General features: G+C 36.1%; 1 protein-coding gene across 2 annotated transcripts in view; it reads left to right on the plus strand.

The window, feature by feature from the left end:
* Positions 1-17,411, plus strand: part of LOC126259820 (phosphatidylserine synthase 2-like) — a 210,327-nt gene extending 192,916 nt beyond the window's left edge. Inside the window, exons 9-11 of one of the 2 annotated variants that reach the window (XM_049956861.1) lie at positions 5,238-5,348; positions 13,516-13,605; positions 14,088-17,411. In XM_049956861.1, the coding sequence (XP_049812818.1) occupies positions 5,238-5,348; positions 13,516-13,605; positions 14,088-14,151 (265 nt within the window). In that variant the 3' untranslated portion in view covers positions 14,152-17,411. Of the gene's footprint in view, positions 1-5,237; positions 5,349-13,515; positions 13,606-14,087 lie in introns of those variants that run through there. The other variant, XR_007546563.1, reaches the window with a different exon arrangement.
* The last annotated feature ends 5,700 nt before the right edge of the window (positions 17,412-23,111 follow it).

Consider the following 23,111-nt stretch of genomic DNA (forward strand, 5'->3'; position numbering starts at 1 on the left):
CAGTCCTAGTGTATGTAAGATTCATATTATTAATACCATACACATGTCAACGTGTTCTGCTAAGAAATTCATTAATGGTGTAGGAGGAGTTGACCACCAATAACTCCTTTAAACTCTTCTCAAACTGGATGTTATTATCAGCTAAACTTTTTATGGCTTCTGGCATGTTATTGAAAATGTGTATTGCTGAATAGTGGACACTTCTCTGAACTACAGTAAGTGACTTTAAATCTTTGTGAAAGTTATTCTTATTTCTAGTAATGATGTGCAAACTGAGGTGTTGGTTTGGAGGGGGGGGTAGCAAAAATTACAAGTTTCCTTAAGGAATAAATATATTATAAAGCAGCAGTTAGTATCCCCAGTCCCTCAAACAACCTCTGGAGAACATTCTTGATTTCACGCCACAAATAATTCATATTTAACATTTTTGGGTTTGTAAAACTTTAGCTTGGCTTGATGAGTTACCCCAGAAAATAATCCCGTACCACATTATGGAATGAAAGTAAGCATAGTATGCTAGCTTTTTTATTTTTATATCACGTCTGACAGCATTCGCCTAGCACATAGAGATTTGTTTAGGTGCTTCAGCAGTTCTGTGGAATCCTCCTTCCAGTTAAATTTATTATCAAGCTTTAATCCCAAGAATATAACAACACTGTCAACTTCTTCTATCTGCTTATCATCATATTTTAGGCATATACTAGTAGGACACCTTTTACAAAGTTCTGAACTGCATATAGTACATTATTTCAATGTTTAGTGACAGAACTGACCAGTGAAAATTTCATTAGGTGACCTTTTTAAGGCCATACATGATTTTTTATTTATTGCAATGTTTATATCATCTGCAAACAAAATTGTTTATATCATCTGCAAACAAAATAAAATTTCAATCTGGCAATGTTAAAGATGAAAGGTCATTTATGTACACTGGAAAAAGTGAGAGCCCTAAGATGGAACTTGGGGGAAACCACATGTTGGTGGTTCCCAGTTTGATGATGCCTGATAGTTTAATACACGACTCTTTCCTATTGGCATCCTTTGTTTTCTATCAGAGATACAGGATTTGAACAATTTTGCAGCATTTCCTCTTACACCGTAATATCCTAAGTTAGTTAGATTCGATTAGATTAGATTAATACTAGTTCCATGGATCATGAATACGATATTTCGTAATGATGTGGAACGAGTCAAATTTTCCAATACATGACATAATTAAGTTAATTTAACAACATACGTAAGTTAATATAACAACTTTTTATTTTTTTGTTTTTTATTAATTTATTTTTTTATTTTTATTTTTTAATTTTTTTTTGTTTTTTTTTTTAAATTTATATCTAAAAATTCCTCTATGGAGTAGAAGGAGTTGTCATTCAGAAATTCTTTTAATTTCTTCTTAAATACTTGTTGGTTATCTGTCAGACTTTTGATACTATTTGGTAAGTGACCAAAGACTTTAGTGCCAGTATAAAAGTATATAATGATTTACTCAATTAAATGCTTTTGACAGATCACAAAATATACCAGTAGCCTTTAATTTATTGTTTAATGGATTAAATACATTCTCACTGTACATGTAGATAGGCTTTTAGAAATCCAAATTGTGACTTGACTAATATTTTATTTGTGGCCAGATAGTTAAAAAGATGACTGTATATTATCTTTTCTGAAATTGTTGAGAATGGGGCCAAAAGTGAAATTGGACAGAAGTTTGATGGTATTTCTTTATCTCCTTTCTTGTACAATGGCTTAACTTCAGCATATGTCAACCATTCAGGAAATGTTCCTCTGATAAAAGACAGGTTTCACAAATAACTTAAAATGTCACTAAACTCAGAAGCACACTGGTTAATCAGTTATATTATCATAGATACTACATTTTTTTATATTTTAAGGATTTTGCGGTGGACATTATTTTTAGTGGTGGTGTGAGACTCATACTCATATTATTGTAGTTATTTGTAGTGATTGGTCTAGGACATTCCGTGGCAGCATATACTGAACATGACAACCCCATCTTGTCGTAACAGTTATGAAGTGCTTATTGAAAAGTTCAGCAACACTGCACACATCTGTTACCCGTGTATCATTTACTCGTGTATGTTGTGAATATTGTTTAGTGAAATTACTACTGATGTCTTATGAGGTGGTTGCTAGGAATGTCTCATACCCATAGTATTCCTCTGTACATTTCAAGTTTGGCTAGAATTTCTCCTAGCACGCCACAGCTGTGCTGGAGCACTCACTCATACACATTCCCATCCCCATATATTTGAAGATTAGATTAGATTCAGTTTTTGTTTCATAGACCCAGAAAATGAGATGATTCTCGTGGGTGTGGAACTTGTCAGAAAATTTAACATAAAAAACATAAAACATTAGAGCATGATACTACCCTGATCATTTGTCATGATATTATCAAAATATGTTAATACATAACAGTAAACTGGAATTACTAATATTTACAGAATTAATACATTGTCAGAATGAAATGTAGTTATGCACTTTTAATAAATTTATCACGCAGAAAATACCTAATCTTGACTGTTATGACCAAAAGCTGTTGGAACTGAAATCTAACAGACATCTTTACTTAAGCTGGTCTAACCGTCCCTGCTAAGATATTTGTCTATAGAAAGAGGAGGAGTTGCCGTCCAAACGATCTTTCAAACTCTATTTATACCTTGCTTTATCTGAACCCAAGTTCTTAAAAGTTGCTGGCAATGTATTGAAAATGTGTATTCCTGAATATTGGACCCCATTTTGGGCCAAGGTGAGTGATTTTAGGTTTTTATGCTGACTATTCTTGTTCCTAGTATTGATACTATGCATTGAGCTATTGGTTGGAAATAGAGGTATATTACTTGCAAAAAATTTCGTTAAGGAATAAATATACTGAGAAGCAGTGGTTAGAATACAAATTTCCTTGAACAGGTTTCTACATGATGATTTTGAATTTACATGCCTTTGCACGCAAAAAACTTTTGCTCGGTTTGATGAGTTTCCCCAGAATATGATCTCGTATAACATAATAGAATGAAAGTAAGCAAAATACGCAAGTTTTTTATACTTATATCTTCTACATTTGGCATAATTCTCACTGCAAATACCCGCTTGTTTAGGTGCCACAGCAATTCTTTGGTATGTCCTTCCCACCCGAATTTATTATCAAGTTGTAATTCCAGAAATTTAACACTGTTAACCTCTTCAATCTGCATGTCTTCATATGTTATACACATGGTGCAAGGAAATCTCTTACAGGTTCTGAACTGCATATAATTAGTCTTTTCAAAGTTTAATGGTGGTGAATTAGCTGTAAACCATTTGTTAATGTCAGTGAAAATTTGATTAGTAGCTATTTCTAAATCTGTACTTGACTTGCTACTTTTTGCAATGTTTGTATCAGCTACAAACAAAACATACTTAACATCTCACAATGTAAAACACGAGAGGTCATTAATGTACGTAAGAAAAAGCAAGAGATCCAAGATGGAACCTTAAGGAATACCGAATGCAATTAATTCCCATTAGATGAAGACTGACTGCTTACTGCACAGGTAATTTACAATGACACCCTATGTTTCCTGTCAGTTAGATAAGACTCAAACCATTTTGCAGCATTGCCAGTGACATCGTAATATTCTAATTTACTTAAGAGAATGCTGTGGTTCACAAGTCAAATGCTTTTGACAGAACATAGGAAATGCCAGTAGCCTTAGCCTCTAATTATTATCTAACAAATTAAGTACATTCTCACAATAAGTGTAAATAGCTTTCTCTATATCAGAACCCTTAAGAAACCCAAACTGTGGCTTGTATAATGTATTATTTGCAGTCAGATACTTAAGGAGACACTTGAACATGACCTTCTCATACATTTTTGAAAAAGCCAGCAAAAGTGAAATTGGTGGTTCTCTTTATCCCCCTTCTTGTAAGAGGCTTATCTTCAGCATATTTTAGCCAGTCTGGAAATGTTCCACTGATAAGAAACTGATTACACAAACACAGAGCTTCCAGATTTTTAATGAAGAGGTTAAAATTTTGTGAAGGTGATCTGTATATACTTACTGTTATAAAGGACTTACTGTAAAATACTACTTCTGTTGCACAAGCGTCTAAGTGCTGCTCTGAGCAAAATTTATTAATATCAGTATTCTTTAAATCAAAACATTTTCTGGCAAATGTTCGTGAAAGTGATGAAGTGAAGCAGCAATTACATTAATGTCAACAAATTCAGGTTTTTTTAGATTAGATTTACTTTCATTCCAATTGATCCGTAGTGAGGAGGTCCTCCAGGATGTGGAACATGTCAGAAAAACAACAATACATGACAAATATTTACAACTAAAACAAATAAGCTAATGTACCATTCCACAGGTCCCAAGTGGAATGATCGTCATTTTTTACAAATACTAATACTAATTTTACAAATACTAATGCACTGAATTTTTTTTATTTATTTATAAGGTAATACAACTACTGTAATACTTATTTACAATGAACACATTACTGCACTGAAATGGTGCAGAAGTTAGATTATACTAACACACACACACACACACACACACACACACACACACACGACACGCAAATTTTCAATGAACACATTACTGCACTGAAATTGTGCAGAAGTTATGTTGTACTTATATACAAATCAGTTGGTTTTACTAAGAAATTCATCAATGGAGTAGAAGGAGTTGGCCACCAATAAATCCTTTAGGCTTCTCTTAAACTGAATTTCATTGGTTGTTAAGCTTTTTATGGCTGCTGGCAAGTTATTGAAAATGTGTGTTCCTGAATAATGCACACCTTTTTGTACAAGACTAAGTGACTTTAAATCCTTGTGAAGATTATTCTTATTTCTAGTATTGATTCCATGAATTGAGCTGTTGGTTTGAAAAAGTGATATATTTTTAATGACAAATTTCATTAAGGAATAAATATATTGGGAAGCAGTAGTTAGTATCCCTAGTTCCCTAAAGAGGCTTCTGCGGGATGTTCTTGAGTTCACACCACATATAACTCTCACTGCACGTTTTTGTGCCCGGAAATTTAGCCCTTCTTTGTGCTCATCACAAAGCAAAATAATTTTATAAAGAAATATTCTGAAGTTATCTGGTGATGACATTGTCATGATGATGTTGAAGGCATCAGTAAACAATTAATTTGACCATCCATAGCTTATAATTATCATAGAGGCATTTTCTAATAGAAATTTTTTAAATTTTATTTTTCAGTGATTGTACTAAGATTGGGAGGCAGTCGTGGATAACATTGGCTATTGTGTCAACAGAATTCCTTACTGTTGCCAGATTTGATTGGGACACTATTACCATACCCATTCCGAGGTAAGTGTTTAGTAGCAATACATTGCTCGCTATTTTGAGTTTATAACTATTTGACACGAGAATATTATAGCATTGCAATAAATGGAGAAGTGAACTGACCACATGGGCAAGCCTTTAGAGAGAGAGGGGAGGGGGAGGTGAGTGAGATATCTCTCTCCCTCCCTCCCTACCTCTCTCTCTCCCCTCCTTCCCTCCCCCTCTCTCCCCCTCCCCCCTCTCTTCCCCCTCCCCCCTCTCTTCCCCCTCCCCCCTCTCTCACCCCCTCCCCCCTCTCTCCCCCTCCCCCCTCTCTCACCCCTCCCCCCTCTCTCCCCCTCCCCCTCTCTCCTCCCTCCCCCTCTCTTCCCCCTCCCCCCTCTCTTCCCCCTCCCCCCTCTCTTCCCCCTCCCCCCTCTCTTCCCCCTCCCCCCTCTCTCCCCCCTCCCCCTCTCTCCCCTCCCCCTCTCTTCCCCCTCCCCATCTCTTCCCCTCCCCCTCTCTTCCCCCTCCCCCCTCTCCCCCTCCCCCTCCCCTCTCTCCCCCCTCCCCCCCTCTCCCCCTCCCCCTCTCCCCCTCCCCTCCCCTCTCTCCCCCTCCCCCTCTCTCCCCTCCTTTCCCCCTCCTCCCACTCCCCTCCTCCCACTCCCCTCCTCCCACTCCCCTCCTCCCACTCCCCTCCTCTCTCTTCCTCCCCCTTTCTCCCCCTACACCTTCCCACCCTATCTCCCCCCCCCTCTCTCTCTCTCTCTCTCTCTCTCTCTCTCTCTCTCTCTCTCTCTCTCTCTCTCTGGGGGAGGAGGGCCAGGTGTGTGAAAAATATAATAACCTTTTAGAATGAGAATACAGTTAACATAGATTACCTTACATGCTCACAACTCTTTTGTTAGCAGTGTCTGTAAGAATAACTTCTACACTGATATCAATATCATCAGCTGTGGTTAGTGTTGACTTCTTTCATCTTGAATCCATGCTGATTAACATTATTTTAGTTTAATTTTTATTGTACATCAAGGCTTCTACTCTCCAGTAGTCACCATACCTTTTTTAACATTATGTACCTCATTTTTCTAATCTTCTAATGAAGCAAAATCTTGTGTCATATTTTGTCCAGGTCTAGGATGAGATGCTTTACGTATAAAGATTACGAATCTTATTTCACTCCAAATCTGTTACATCAGTCTGAGATACAAATGATACAATGACAGTTGGAGGTGAACTGATTAATTTTTCCTGGCGGATTATTATTATTATTATTATTGGAGTAAACAGGAGAGACTTTGTGCTTGTTGTTCGCAAGTGCTGAAGGTTAAGTTTTCATTAGCTGTGGTGCACAATGTATAAGATTACTGCCCAGACGGAACAGAATTTCACTTTGTGTCATATAAAGTGAGTATGGTTAATTCTACTGCTTGAAGAACTATCAAACATAACTACACTCATCAGCAATTTAATTAGTCATACCTACTGAGAAATGGGTTATGTTGCCTTCTTCAGTGTTAAATGCACGTGCATTCCCTTCTTCCCTGTTAAATGCATTTGATGTATTCAGACCTGAATTCCACAAGATATTAAAAATGTTGGAAGACACCCTGATCCTCAGTTACTCATCCTCCAGCTGCAACTCTAGGAGGGAGACTGGTCAGAGCTGAGTCCAAGATGTGCACATCTTGTCAAAGAAGTCCCAAATATGTTAAATAGGTTTGACGTCACATGTAAAGGAGTTATTAGTACATTAATATATTTTCTTGTTATCATTATAATTTTAGGTACCTGTGGCATGTTAATATGCTGATTAGGCAAGCTGTATTTGGTAGGGGAGTATGGAGGGGTTGGGGAGGGGGGATATTGTGATAGACTGTGGACCCCCTCAACTCCCAATGCCACCCAACCAAACTACTAGGTCTGTATCTGCTCCTGCATAATCTGTTGTGTTGTCATTGCAAATTTGAGTGAAACAACAGAGCTGATCCCACATGGTACACAAAACAGGTCAGAACACTGTTGCAGAAACAACAAAAAAAGCATGCCACATTTAAACAAACGCAAAATATCCAAGATTGGTGATCTTTTACAGAATCTCGAAATTTAGTGCAGACTTCAGTGTGGGGTGCTTGTAATAGTTTCCATAATGAAACTTTGTCTCAAAACCTAGCAAAAAATCCAAAGAGATTCTGGTTGTATGTAAAGTATGTTAACAGCAAGAGACAATCAATGCTTTCTCTGTGTGATAACAGTGGTAATACTATTGATGACAGTGCTGCAAAAGTAGAGTTAATAAACACAGCCTTCTGAAATTCCTTCACAAAAGAAGATGAAATAAATTCCAAAATTTGAATCGAGCAGCTGCTAACATGAGTAACTTAGAAGTAGATATCCCCAGTGAAGCAACTTCAGTCACTTAATAAAAGCAAGTTTTCCATTCCAGAATATATACCAATTAGGTTCCTTTCAGTGCATGCTGATGCAATAGCTTCATACTTAACAATCATATACAACTGCTCACTTGACAAAAGACCCATATCCAAAGACTGGAAAGTTGCATATGCAGCAGAATTTTGGATCATATATAGTGGTCGAGCATTATGAATTAGCTTGAAGAGATCTATTTACACATAGTCAATAAGGATTTAGAAAACACCATTCTCGTGGAACACAACTAGCTCTTAACTCACACAAAGAGTTGAGTCATATTTACAAGAGATTTCAAATTGATTCCGTATTTCTATATTTGCAGAAGGCTTTTGTCACCATACCCCCCAAGTGAGTTGGAATATCGTCTCAGTTATGTGACAGGATTCATGATTTTCTTTCAGAGAGGTCATTGATGGAAAGGCATTCTTCAAGGTTGTGCTATAGGCCCTCTGCTGTTCCTTATCCATATAAACAATTTAGAAGATATTCCAAGCAGCTGTCTTAGGTTGTTTGTAGATGATGCTGTCATTTATCTTCTAGTAAAGTAATCGGAAGATCAAAAGAAATTGCAAAACGATTTAGAAAAGATATCTGTATGGTTCAAAAATTGGCAGTTTATCCTAAATAATGAAAAGTGTGAGGTCATCCACGAGTGCTAAAAGGAATTCGTTAAACTTTGGTACACAATAAATCAATCAAATCTAAAGGTTGTAAATTCAACTGAATACCTTGGAATTACTATTACAAACAACTTAAATTGGAAAGGACACATAGAAAACAAGGCAAATGAAAGACTGCATTTTATTAGCAGAACAGTTAGAAGATTCTACAGATCTATGTAAGAGACTGCTTATACTACACTTGTCCGTCCTCTTTTGGAGTACTGTTGCCTGGTGTGGGGTCCTTACCTGATAGGATTTACAGAGTACACCAAGAAAGTTCAAAGAAGAGCAGCACATTTTGTATTATAGAGAAATGGGGGAGAGAGTGTTACAGATGTGATACAGGATTCTCAGTGGGCATCATTAAAACAGACATTTCTCGTTGCAGAGGGATCTTCTTATGAAATTTCAATCACCCACTTTCTCCTCTGAATACAAAAACATTTTGGTGACATCAACCTACATAGGGAGAAATGATCATCATAATAAAATAAACGAAATCAGAGCTCACGGGGAAAGACACAGGTGGTTTTTTTTTTTTTTTTCCCCCTCCACATGCTCTTCAAGGGCAGAGTAATAGAGAATTATTGTGAAGGTGGTTTGATGAATGCTCTGCTAGGCACATAAGTGTGATTTGCAGAGCAGCGATGTACATACAGATGCAGATGAAGATGAACATGAATATGAGGTGGTTTACTTGAGTAAGAGTTCGTATCAGTGACTGATGATTAAGTGCAGTGTATTGAGTGGCTCTGAGAGTATGTTTTGAATTGTTTTCAGTGAAAAACAGATTTTATTTGATTCTTAGTTGTACTAACCGCTGCAAGTAACAAAAAAAAGGTAGGGATTAAGTTTCACATATTTCCTAAGAACAATGTGAGGAAACAAAAAAGGATAAGTGCTTGAAAATATGTCGACTTCTTTTCATTTGCTGGTGTGTGTTCAATACATTTTGCTGATTTTGATTATGAAAGGGGTTTGAAAAGTGACCTGTCGACTCTTCCTCTGAAACACAAGTTGAAGCACGATGCTGTTCCACCTGTGTATCACGTATTCTCCAAATTTGATTTAGGAGGTAATAATGAACCTAATAATGAGAGAAAAATTTGGGCACACAAATGAAGCTCCCGTACAGAAATGCAAGACATTTTATAGGTGCATATATTACCAACCAATTAAGAAACTACTAGTAGAGAAAACTGTAATTATGAGAACAAACAGTTGTGTAAATGCGACAACACCCATTTGTGCCAAAGCTTAATCTCTCTCTGTGTAACGCTGAGTTACTTGAAACAAAATACTTGAGGATTCTTTTTCTGTGTAGTAACAATGAGCGGTTATGGAGGCTGCTGTGCTGACTGTTAATCTGAAGATATAGCAGAGGCTACAAGTTCACATTGTTTATCTTATAAAGCATTATGTTTTTAAATAAAGGTAATTTTTTGTGCTTTTAAATAATAATAATAATAAATGAATAATAATTATAACAATAATACTCTATAAAATGAAAAGCACCATTTGTATTCACATTTGTGCATCTGTTAAAAATGTGTGGTTATAAGCTTCTGTTTAGTGTGATGAGATGAGAGGGTAACAGTGACATCATTGCACACAGCACTTCTGCACATGATACCTACCATGTATTCTAATAACCATGATACAGTGCATTTGTAAGCTTCTTCAGGTGAAAAAGTGGATATACTCGATTTTACAGTTGGTCCCTGAATCATTAACTGGGGAGAGACAATGGTAGGTGCGCAGGGGCACCGTTTCACCCTGTAGAAACATTCTTAAATTTTTTGGGATACACAGCCCCAACATGTTTTTAGAATGAAAACATGATCCAAGTAGACTGTATTCTGTTTATTATCCATGCACAGATAATAAACAGAATACATCCTATGTGCCCCATGTTTTCGTTCACATAGAGACATCCACAAGCAAGAATAATAACCTTGTTGCTAGCTGGGATGCATCGCTGTACATGGTTTTCAACACACTTGTATACCGCCATCAGCATTTACTGCAAATTACTAAACTAGGCAACCTTCTTCCATGCTGTCAGTGTCAAATTGCAGTTCTCATGCTTAAAATCGTATATACATAGACAAAACACTGGAAGCATCAGACTACTGTTTACATAAGTATTTTGGTAATATATTTACAAATTATTATATAAATTGAATCATTTTGCTGCTAGTGTCTTTGTTTTGTTTCTTCATTCTCTCTTGTGAATGATGTGAGCATCACAATAATTAGTTTGCCTACTAGGATTGTCAAATGAAAAGCATGAGTATCTCCAGCATCTTCTCCGAAACTACTGGATTGATTTGGTATGCATACATCTTAAAAACAAGTATCAGCACATTGGGAGTTAGAACCTCCTAGCTTCCAAAGGAGCAGAGATCAGGCAAAAAAACATTTTTTCAGCCTGACAGGTGGGCTGCCCTGCGCAACAGATGTATATGCAGAAGCTGTTGGACTGCCTTGCAGGGGCTGCATGTACAGATAGGCATGTATGAGCAGAGGGGGGGAGGAGGTGATGCACAGAGAGAGGGAGGAGCAGGAGGAGACAGACAGATAGAAAGGAGTGGAGACATGTTGTGTGGGTAGTGTTGGCATGTCTTGCAGGGGCTACACTTGTGGATGGGCACTGCTAAGCAAAGGGGGCTGTTAGGAGATGAATAGTTAGAGAGGGGGAAGGAGGAGATGGACAGAAAGAGAAGAGGGGATGAGGAGATAGAGAGATAAAGAGGGGTCAAGAGGAAGAAGACAGGCAGTGGTGGAGGTTGAGCTGAACACAGAGGGGGGAAGAGGAAATGGACAGAGAGAAGGGGAAGGAGGGGAAGATGCGGGAGGCAGGTGGAAGGTGTAAAGTGGTAGTGGGCAGGAGGAAGAGGAGGGAGGAGGAGATGGACAGAGGGAGGAGGTAGGAAGATATGGCTGGAGAGGAGGGAGGGGGGAGAAAATAGACAAAGTGAGGGGGAAGCAAGAGATAGACAGAGGTGGGAGGATGAGGGGAGCAGAGAGATGGGGGAGGAAGAGGTGGGTACAGAGAGGGAGGAGGAGATGTGTTCAGTAAATGTGTGAGATGCATTTGCAAGTAAATCTATGGGGAGCAAGTGTCATACTGTTCAGAGAGAATTTACCAGACTTCAGAAAGAAAAATTACCTAAAGCACAAAGTAAATGATAAATTTAATTATTTCATAAAAATTGTTCTTACAATAAAATTCACAGATGGGAGACATTAAATACAGGGTGTCCATAAATTACATGTCAATTTTGTTGAAATAATGACTGAATTCTAATTATTTATAATGGCATATTTTGATCACATCCCTACATTCAACATGAGCACCATTCACATCCCCAGACAACTCCCAGCTGCTGGCTGTGACATAATGGACATTCCAGAGTGTTTGTGGTGTTACAGCTGCAGCAGCTTCTCCAAGTTGATCTTGGAGCTCCACCAGTGACTTGATACATTGTCAGCAAAACACATATTGCTTGGTAAATCCCCATACAAAGAAGTCCATGGGTGTGAGTCTGGGAGAATGCACTATGCAAATCATGCAATTTCTGCATGCACCATACATCTTAAACAAAACACATCATTCAAAAACGTACACTCATCTATGGCATAATGCCCCATCCTGTTGGAAGTAAGCATAACCCTCAGACTTCAAGAAGAATATAATAATTCCAATGCCAAACAAAGCAGGTGTTGACAGATGTGAAAGTTACTGAACTATCAGTTTAATAAATCACAGCTGCAAAATGCTAACGCGAATTCTTTACAGACGAATGGAAAAACTGGTAAAAGCCGACCTCGGGGAAGATCAATTCGGATTCTGTAGAAATGTTGGCACACGTGAGGCTATACTGACCCTATGACTCATCTTAGAAGATAGATTAAGGAAAGGCAAACCTACGTTTCTAGCGTTTGTAGACTTAGAGAAAGCTTTTGACAATGTTGACTGGAATACTCTCTTTCAAATTCTGAAGGTGGCCGGGGTAAAATACAGGGAGCGAAAGGCTATTTACAATTTGTACAGAAACCAGAAGGCAGTTATAAGAGTCGAGGGACATGAAAGAGAAGCAGTGGTTGGGAAGGGGGTGAGACAGGGTTGTAGTCTATCCCCGATGTTATTCAATCTGTATATTGAGCAAGCACTAAAGGAAACAATAAAAAAATTCGGAGTGGGTATTAAAATCCATGGAGAAGAAATAAAAACATTGTAATTCTGTCAGAGACAGCAAAGGATTTGGAAGAGCAGTTGAACGGAATGGACAGTGTCTTGAAAGGAGGATATAAGATGAACAGCAACAAAAGCAAAACGAGGATAATGGAATGTAGTCGAATTAAATTGGGCACGTTGCTGAGGGAATTAGATTAGGAAATGAGACATTTAAAAGTAGTAGATGAGTTTTGCTATTTGGGGAGCAAAATAACTGATGATGGTCGAAGTAGAGAGGATATAAAATGTAGACTGGCAATGGCAAGGAAAGCGTTTCTGAAGAAGAGAAATTTGTTAACACGAGTATAGATTTAAATGTCAGGAAGTCTTTCCTGAAAGTATTTGTATGGAGTGTAGCCATCTATGGAAGTGAAACATGGACTAGAAATAGTTTAGACAAGAAGAGAATAGAGGCTTTCAAAATGTGGTGCTACAGAAGAATGCTATAGATTAGATGGATAGACCATGTAACTAATGAGGAGGTACTGGACAGAATTGGGGAGAAGAGGAATTTGTGGCACAACTTGACTAGAAGAAGGAATCGGTTGGTAGGACATGTTCTGAGGTACCAATGGATCACCAATTTAGTATTGGAGGGCAGGGCAACGTGGAGGGAGACCAAGAGATGAATACACTAAATAGATTCAGAAGGATGTAGGCTGCAGTAGGTACTGGGAGATGAAGAAGCTTGCACAGGATAGAGTAACATGGAGAGCTGCATCAAACCAGTCTCTGAAGTGAAGACCACAACAAATTGCTAATCCAAATAAATGCAAGTAATTTTTGCATTAGTAGTAAATTTCTATTCTGTTGAGATTAAATTAGAAGAATATAATTAATTGTAATTGCAATGTCTCCTTTGTTCTATTTGTAGGCATATAGCTGCTTTGTGGGCTGTTGGTCTGTCATCATTAGTAGCATGGACAATATGGAATTTCTTGATATCAAGGAACACAGCAAGAAGGTGAGTTTTGCTTTTAACAACCAACTCCAAGTTAATTGTGAGGAGTTTCAGGAATATCTTCTAAATAAAATTATAATACTTTAAATATTACCTGTCTTGGAGTCTCAACGAATCATGGCAGCGTTGGTTAATTTCATAACAGAATTTGTTAAGAAATCTATATACTTTGTATGGTGTCTGTAATATCTGCACAGAAAGTAATATCACTTATAATGACAAGTCCCTGTACAGTATGCATGTGTTTTGCATAATTATATTGCCCATATAATACGTGTAAATAACCACGGATTTTGACTGAGCATACTTGGTGTTACTACAAGTATAGAATACTTTTCATTATTTATATTAAGAAATGATACGGTGATAATATTTATAGACACATAGCTAAGTTCAAATCATAATAGTTTTCTTTTACTATAACTGTTGCAGATATCCTCCCTTTTTAAAAAGCATGTTATAGATTTACAATTTTTAATTTCCAGAAGCAGTGTCGCTGATGTTGCTCAGCGACGTATGAGGTGGGCGGTTGTAAAGAACTTGAAATGATAGACTTACACCTGATAATCAGGTGAATTGTGCATTTTTGGAAGAAAGAATTACCTCCTTGAACCTGTATCTCATTTGCTGGCATAAAAAGAAGAGACGTGATCTGTTTTTCATTATGAGGACAAAGCAACAGTTGTTTCATTCCTTGATAGAGAATGAAAGTTTCTCCTGTCATTCATGTCCAAATCTTATATAATTTAAGACACGAAGTGAATGGGATGATATTCAAAGCCTTTCTTTTACTATTTAACAGCTGTTTGAGCTTTTGTGTTGTGAAAAGGAGGAGGACTAAAAGAAAAGTGATTGTATTAGACTGCTGCACTATTTTCCTCATGTCAAAGTGGTTTATGAGCTCTGATCATTCACAAGAAACAGAAAAATTTTAAGAACAGTCCTGTTTTTAAGAGCCTATTAGCACCATGAATTGCTGCTATCAGCAGTTAGATTACGATTTTTATGTCAGAATTTATTTAGGCATACTGAAAAATCTGATGAGGGTACTCATTGACTGATGTGTGTGTTTCAGAGTAGCGGTAACTATATTCATCCTTAGTTCATGCTAATAATATGCTACTCTGCTTTTGAAAGTACTTTAATATTCAAGTTCCATTCCTGTTCTAATGGTGTGGAATGCTCTAAATTTGTATTTTCTATGTTAAAAAAATTAAATTTTAGTATTAACAGCTACTAATAGATTCAAAATCATTCTTGTCAAAGAATAACATAGAGTCATTAAAAGAGTCAACAATCGTAGCTGGATTAGACTCTGTAATATTCCCTCTTGATATCTTTTCTATTGTACAAACTGTACAATTCTACTTGTTTCACCTTTAAACAATCTTCAGAATCTGGCAGATAAAAGGACAAATTTGAGAAATTTAACAAAAAGTGAGATGTTCCACATTAAGAGAATATCAATACCTAGTATCTCACCAAAAAATCCAGCATATAAAAGTACCAGGGACAATTGCTGCCATTCAGTGATACCGAGTGCCTCAAGTAAAACATGCTGTGGCTATTAGGTGGTGTTAATGCTGTCAGACTTTCAAATATAGCATCTATAGTTCTGAGTATTACTCATACAGTCATTTTATATTACATAAAATCTATAAATATAACAAAATTTTCTATGGACTAGTCTGCTGGTGGAACCATTTTAATATATGATATAGTATTATAGAAGAAGCATAGGTCCTTTTTAAAAGTATTTAAAAATTAAATTTATTTAAAATAAGGATCATGTAACATAGTAACAAAAATTCGTATCAAGTGCACTAAAATTAAATGTACATTTGTGGTGTCACCATCTTGTCGCCATCCTGTTTACTTGAGGTGTTGACTCCAGAGTTGTGGCCAGATAAGCCACATCTTACAACTAATGTACATCTTATGCTTGTTTTATGACATTGTGTGATATTTCATCATCACAATAGTCCTTTTAATCTGACAGATACTGAAGACAAAATTGTTATTGAAATATTTTGGCAACACAACGCCACAACTCCGGTGACATGAGAAGATTTCATGTGTGAAATTCACCGTTAAAACCTGCCCATATAGATTCTGAAGATGGCTTCAATTTTAATTCAAAATATTAGAATTTTAAGTTGAGTAGCAGTTATCAGTTACGTACGAGATTGCTTACAAAAGGGATTCATTAGTATCTCTGACAGCATGCAGATATCGTACCATGAATAAACAAAAGGGAGAATACTATTGCCACACTTAATCCATAGTTTTCACTCTAGTAGTTTCATGATTCATGATTCAACAAACTTAATGTATCAAAGTACCTCAGACTATTCAATCAGTGTCTGCACAATTAGGCTTCATTGGCACAGCACATGCAATAGAAACAGTGTGGTTGGACATGAATAGTTCTTCTTTCTCTTGTGATCTGTAACTAACCATGAAAGCATCTCTTTAATTTTCTGTAAATGGTTATGAAATATTTTCACCTTTTTTCATCATCATCATCATCATCATCATAGTCAAATCTGTCTCTTTGTGCTAAGAGAGGAATGTTTGTGTACTTGTTTGACACAACACGTCAGCACAGGCCTTAACATGAGGTGCCTACTAGCATTTTTGTCTGATACCCTTTGCTAGAAAGAGAGGCAGCAACTAGAAACATGAAGATTTTACTATAACAACTGCTTATCAATACACTGACAGTAAAATTATATTTGAAGCCCAGTTAGAGGAAATAGTGAAATGAAATTTAAACTATTGGCCTTTTAAAAATAGTTTTTAGATAGGAATTCTGATTTTTATACAGTTACATTCTGTAGAGAATTTTAGTCACTTAGTGTTGAATGGAGCATGATATTTGCAGTTGAGCCCTTTATATTTGAGAAAACATTAAAGAAACTTTTTTTGTTAGAAACCTACTGTCATATAAATTTGAATTAAGAGAATGACATGCAAAGTGTTACATAATTCCCCAGTTAAATGTGGTTATTTAAACATGTATAACATTTGTTGGCATTAACCTTTATAAAATGTTGATACTCTGGCATTAAAAATACAAAAAAGTTAAGATTGTTTTCAAACTAGTCATGTATTTGACTGCATCATCATTATATTCTGTGTAGCATTCCATTTTATGCCTGTTTTGACAAAACAAGAGTTAGCAGCATTACTTTAAAAAGAAAAACGTTAGTGCATGATAAGTACTGTAGTAGTAAATAAAATAATAACTGTCTCAAATTTTGTAATGAATGTCCTAGAATGTACTTAGTGATGTAATTAATTATTGTAGATACTGTCCCCATTGAGGTAATTCATGGCAGTATAGCTTATTTAAAAGAATATCTTTATCAAAAAAAACTGAAACAATTTTCACATTTCTTGTGGAGTACAAGAGCCTTATTTTTTCCAAGCTCAGCAAGGAATATAAATTAGAAATGACTCTTGTTATCATATGAATAAGACTTTTAAACTTGAACCTGAAGTTAGATAAAAAATTATAGAAATGAAGTTTCATATGCTCAGGTTATGATATTTAATGCTGAAAGATAAAATATCTTCTTGAGATTCCTTGCTTTTATCAGTGGAGTGAATTGTTGAATCTGCAATATTTCCATATTCAAAATGTTTAATATTTTGATAAATGTAGCACCATAAAATTTGGATTTTGTAGGAACATAACTTAGTGTGTCTTATTCCTCAGTATATTTATTTTTTACCAAAGTGTCTGCTTGATTAGCAAAGGTGTGTGTGTGTGTGTGTGTGTGTGTGTGTGTGTGTGTGTGTGTGTGGAAACTACAGATAATTTGTAAATGAATGAAGGAAACAGGAAAAAGAAATGAACATTGTATAAACTATATTTTACCATCCAAATTGAATCCTCCCATGCATAACTGTTTTATCGTGTATTTGATATTATTAATTGCTCAGTAGGTTCAAGTATATATTAGGGATATGGAAAAAACAGAGAAGTAGATATTTTTAAATAATTAATACTACATTAAAATTTGTTGTAACTTCTTAGCTAAAATGATAACATAGTTTCATGTTCTGGTTAGCTGTTATTAGTAAAAATAAGACAGTTTCTTGATGAGTTATATCATTCTCTCAAGTTCTTCAGCTTGTCAAAATTAGTTATTCGCTATTGTTTCTACACTGTGTACCTCAATATGACCTTAAGTGCTTTTCTGTCATGAACTGTTACTGTTTGGAAGCTACAGAACTTGAACAATACAATAATGAAAATTTCTGTGGTAAAATAGCTTTCATACATACAATTTCATTAAATGCTTTAGTTATAAAAGCAAGTTTTATTCAGTATTATTGTTGGGACCATTGAAGTAAAACATTATATTATCAGTTTCACATGCTATATTTCGAAAGTGTTAAGTTTTAAAAACTAGATTGCAGTTATCATACCAAAATATAGCAAAACTGTGTATTGTGGAACATATTTTTGTGTATGTAAATTGATGTAATCTTTGTTGTTATTGTTGGAAATATAATTATAAAGGCCTAATTTTTCTTCCCAATGCAGAATAGATGATGATTAGTATTTCGTGGTATATAGACTGTTTTAAATATATACTTCAATAAAAGAGAAAAACACATGTTAATTACATTGACCATTGACAAGCATACTGCTGTCATTGTCTGATTCATTTCTAATTGATAAACAATCTAAATCATTTATTTGACTTTTTTCCCCCCTCAGTCTTGCAACTCAACTTCGTGAAACATTTTAACATTTGTTTCCCATTTCAGGCAACAATGTAATAAGCTGGCACAAAGTAGTTTGCAGCTGTATGTAAATATTTTTGTAGCTCTGAAGAAGGATAAACCTGGAAGCTTAACAATATCTGCAGTCTCATTTATGTACCAACTAGAGACTCAACTACACAGTGAGTTGTTACTTTTATTCCTTCCATGGCACACATTCCACCAAAAACTTTCCATTAACATTTGTAATGAAACTACATGAGTATATTGGGTCGTTTTCTCGCCCATCATATTCCAAAATTATGAGAAAGAAAGAAAGAGTCAGATGGCAGAATGATTAAAGCTCTGGACTGTTACGTAAGGATTGCCATTCAGATGCCTGTCCACATCTTAAATTTAAGCATTCCACAGCTTGATTAAATGCATTTACATGAATAGTGGGGGAGGGTTCATTGGAAAAGAACACAGCTAATTTTGATACTTACAGTTGTCCCATCTGACATCATACCCATCTTTGGTAACAGCATTGTCAATGTTAAGTTCTGTCATTTTTCATTCCTTATAAAAATATTTCCTGACATTTGTGAATGAATTTCAGAAGATTCCTATTTTCTTGTAAGGAACAAACAAATGAAGATTATGGTTTAACATCCCACCAAGGATGAGACATGCTTGCTTATCTTGTTTTGCTGCTTGTGGCATAATTATTCTAATTCATCCTCAAAAACAGTGATTAACTTAATTTATTTTATTTTAAAATTTAATGTTATGTTGAGTGTTGAATTCTAAATGCCCTACATTTCTGGTTATTTGTTCTCTAGGAAGTGGCTGCATCTGTAGCTGTCAGTTTGAAGTGACATAAGCTGTACCTAAAAATAGCTGTAAGCGCACAATATAACATTAGGTTGGTCATGGGTATGCTTGTACAAACCACTGCAGCCAAGACAAAATTGTTAACACCATTGAATTTTATTTATGTAAATGTTCAGATATTAATATATATGTGGTACATAAAGTGAGATTAAGCTGAAACAATTCTGCCACTACTATTAAAGTTCTACACCCACTGTAAAAGTTAAAGTACACTAACTGAATCAAGAAAAAGTTCAGAAACAACAAAATACTTTCAGAGTCTGGACTACAAGTCAACTCCGAAAAATTTACAGGTGCTGAGAAAGCACAAATGTAAAATTATGTTCCATTTTACATATACGACTGAATCACTGCACAAACCAATGTAGCTCCTTCATCAATTGTAGTCCCAAAATGAAAGTCACACTCCAGCCTCTAGTCACATTTATATAGCTGTGAGATGGACCTCCCATAATGACAGTTGTTAGTCTTAAACTATACACCAGTAAAATTTTCCATATTCCGTATGCATATATCTAGAACAAAACAAATTACATATGCAGTTTAAAACATTCGAGCTGCTTAGAAAGAGTTGTTGCAGCAGATTGTATGGTGAATAGTTTACAATTACCAAGAAACTAATCACTGTGGCCAGCCGGAGTGGCCGAACAGTTCTAGGCGCTACAGTCTGGAACCGCGCGACCGCTACGGTCGTAGATTCGAATCCTGCCTCGGGCATGGATGTGTGTGTTGCCCTTAGGTTAGTTAGGTTTAAGTAGTTCTAAGTTCTAGGGGACAGGTGACCACTGCAGTTAAGTCCCATAGTGCTCAGAGCCATTTGAACCATTTAAACACTATACTTTCATTAATTAATAATTTACAATAAAAGTGTCACATCATCCTTATGTAAAAGGAATTGCTCTTTCCACAAGTGCAGTGAGTTTTGCCCTAGCTTGGATACAGTTTGAGTTATTGTCAACTTTGATAATAAACAAATAGGCTGGAATGAAACTAATAAATGACAAACAAATTTTTGAACAGTGATGATGATAACAATTATGTCTATGATGGTCAAGCATGAATAACATGCTACTCATTATGCTTCGGTTTCATAACCCACCTTCCTGCTGAGTCAGGAAGTTCAAACTAGTTTCAACTAGCTCAAAATAGTTCTGACAAGTTGAAATTTGCTCCAACAAGCAAAATCGATTAGTCAGCAAGTTGTGACTTGTCAGGACAAGTCCTGTTTTGACAAACATCTGCATTGAAGGAATCATCATATTTCACTGAGCTGACTCATATGCACATGTACTCCCAACACTTACTCATTCAAGGAACAGGAGAAATAATCATGAATGCAAGTGTGGTCCTCAGAACAAGCACATTCAAGGAACTGGTGGTTCGATTTCAAATACAGAAGTCGCCTTTTCATAAGCTACATAACAAATGTAAATGGTTACACGGAAAGGCTTTACATAGCAATAACTAAAATTTCATGGTGTAAATTAACTATTGGTGCCTGATGTGTGAGCGTGTCATAAGTCGAGCTACCTCAGGTGTTAATACAGCCAGCTTTGAGTGGTCACTGTCCCAGAAGGTGCAATAAGATATATACTTGGCAAGGCTGACGGACACCAACTTACGTGTCCATTCTCTTAACCTCCAGCTTGTAGTATTGGCATTACAAGTTCCTCTTCAGTTGATATTATTTCACTATCATGTCGATTATTGCCTGCTGCTTTTAAAGCTCGCAAGAAGACTAATCACTCTACCAATTCATTTGAATTATTCCAGTGAACAAAATCATCACCACCACCACCACCACCATTCATAAATACATTTTTTCCTTGGCTTTATCTTCTTCATCTTGGTTGGTCTTCTTCTCCTTTCATCAAAATAGCTGCTCTTCTTGAATCAGTCCCTTTAGTATGAAGTGCATTTAAGTACCTTTTTCAGTACAGACTGAGCCTTAGATTGCCTTTTGTGCCGCAATGACACTTTTATGCAGATAGTTTGTTGAGATTTGAACACCTTACTTTTAAGACTTAATCTTTCAACCATGGAACTGAGATGCATGTTGACAACAGAAGCTTAAGCTGAGGATCTGAGTCTGAACTGCTTGCAAGCAAACATCTCAATTCATGACAATACAGAAACTGCTCACATTTATCAGACAATGTCAAATACAAATATCATTACCAAATTTAATAGGATAGCATTCATTATTTAAATCATCATCTTTGCTTATAATTAGAAAACTGCATTTTCACCAATGTCCATTTAAATGTTTTGAGAAATGCATTAACATTCATATCAGGATTAACATGATTGCTGATTACAAGCCTCAAAATATGTTTGTCTTATTTGTAAAGAATAATTACATTAGTGTTGTCTCTAATTAACTGTTATGGAATTTTGCTGTATGTTTGACATAGATAAAAGCTGTCTTCACCATAATGCCAGCTCATAGAGTTTTCTATGTCAGCCGACGTAAATGCTGCCAGGTTGCCACAGAAGTATTTCTTAATATAACCTTGCTAATCACAAGCAATGTCACTGAAAACAGTAGCGCTTTATCAGGCGATATTACATCCTCTTTACTTGAAAATGTGAAATATCCAGTATCATTCAAGTTTTCAAATATCTTTCCTAGAAATTTATAGTTATATTGCTGAAGCTCTAACAATTTGACGACTAAGAGAGTGTGAAGTGTATGTGCAAACTTCCCACTTCTGTTATACGAGTCGACTTACTTGGTGTACACATCCGATCTTCTCTGAATAGCCGGCTTCTGGAATCTCTGTAAACTACTTCGAAGAATGATCCTAGTTACAGGAACCCTAAAGACTCTCTCTCTACTTGCAAAATAATTAGGTACTCGGAGAATACTCTTCAACAACTGTCGGTGTATTTGAGCTTCATAAAGAACAAAATTCACAATTCGCATATAAACATTTGATTTCTTGTAAGTCACTCGTATCGTCTCACGTTAGAAAGTACATTTTAGAATAGAGTTGGCTTAACATAACTCTATTACAAACAAATCGTAAAATACATCTTGCCTACAGCAAGTCCAAGATAAGAGTTACTTAAAAGTCTTCCTCAACTCACTGTTTTTTGTCACTAACAATAGTCACAATTACAAAACAGCACAAAATAACCCAGAAGTTCCGTAGTTCTTCCTAGCTCTTTCACTATGACTTCCATGGATCAACAAACAAGTACTTGTCATTGCTGTTCGACCACCGTGTCTACAGTCTTCTCACAACAAACTTCAAAACCTGCCCATACAAACAAGTGATGCGCAGTAGGTAGGATTCTATCATCCCACTGTCACATCTAAAATATCGTGTGTTCGAGATGGTAGAAGGCTGAGGCTGAGTGGTTCTAGAATTTATGCAGAAATTCTCGAAACACTACATATCCCCCCCCCCCCCCCCCAAATTGAACACGCGATATTTTATACATAATCATTATGTACATAGTATCATGCATAACATCATTTTACATTTTAGCAGTATACATTTCTTACATAAGTTTATATATACATCTTCCACTTCAATAACAAAACTTTGTTTTCTCTAGAACAATCTTTAGCTAAGCATTTCTTTAATTTAATCTCACTTTACTTTGATATTAAGACCTGTGAATTCATTCATGATTTAGTAAGCTTGTCTAGTATTGAGGGTGCTCATGACACATGAGTATTCTATTTTCTGTTCTCATTCTTTGTACTAGTTTGCAGCTTATAGTTTGGAGAAACTCTGGGCGAAATGAAAGTGTTCTTTTGGCACTCGTAAACTTCCCATAAAACACAGTAATGCTAGTTGCGCATAAATTCAAACTTACCAGAATAATCCCTATAAAATGTGTGACTTCTGTCACAATACTGCCCCCTTCTCCTAGGATCGGTACCTATA

Source organism: Schistocerca nitens, chromosome 5 (assembly GCF_023898315.1).
Source record: "Schistocerca nitens isolate TAMUIC-IGC-003100 chromosome 5, iqSchNite1.1, whole genome shotgun sequence".
Classification (NCBI taxonomy): Eukaryota; Metazoa; Arthropoda; class Insecta; order Orthoptera; family Acrididae; genus Schistocerca; species Schistocerca nitens.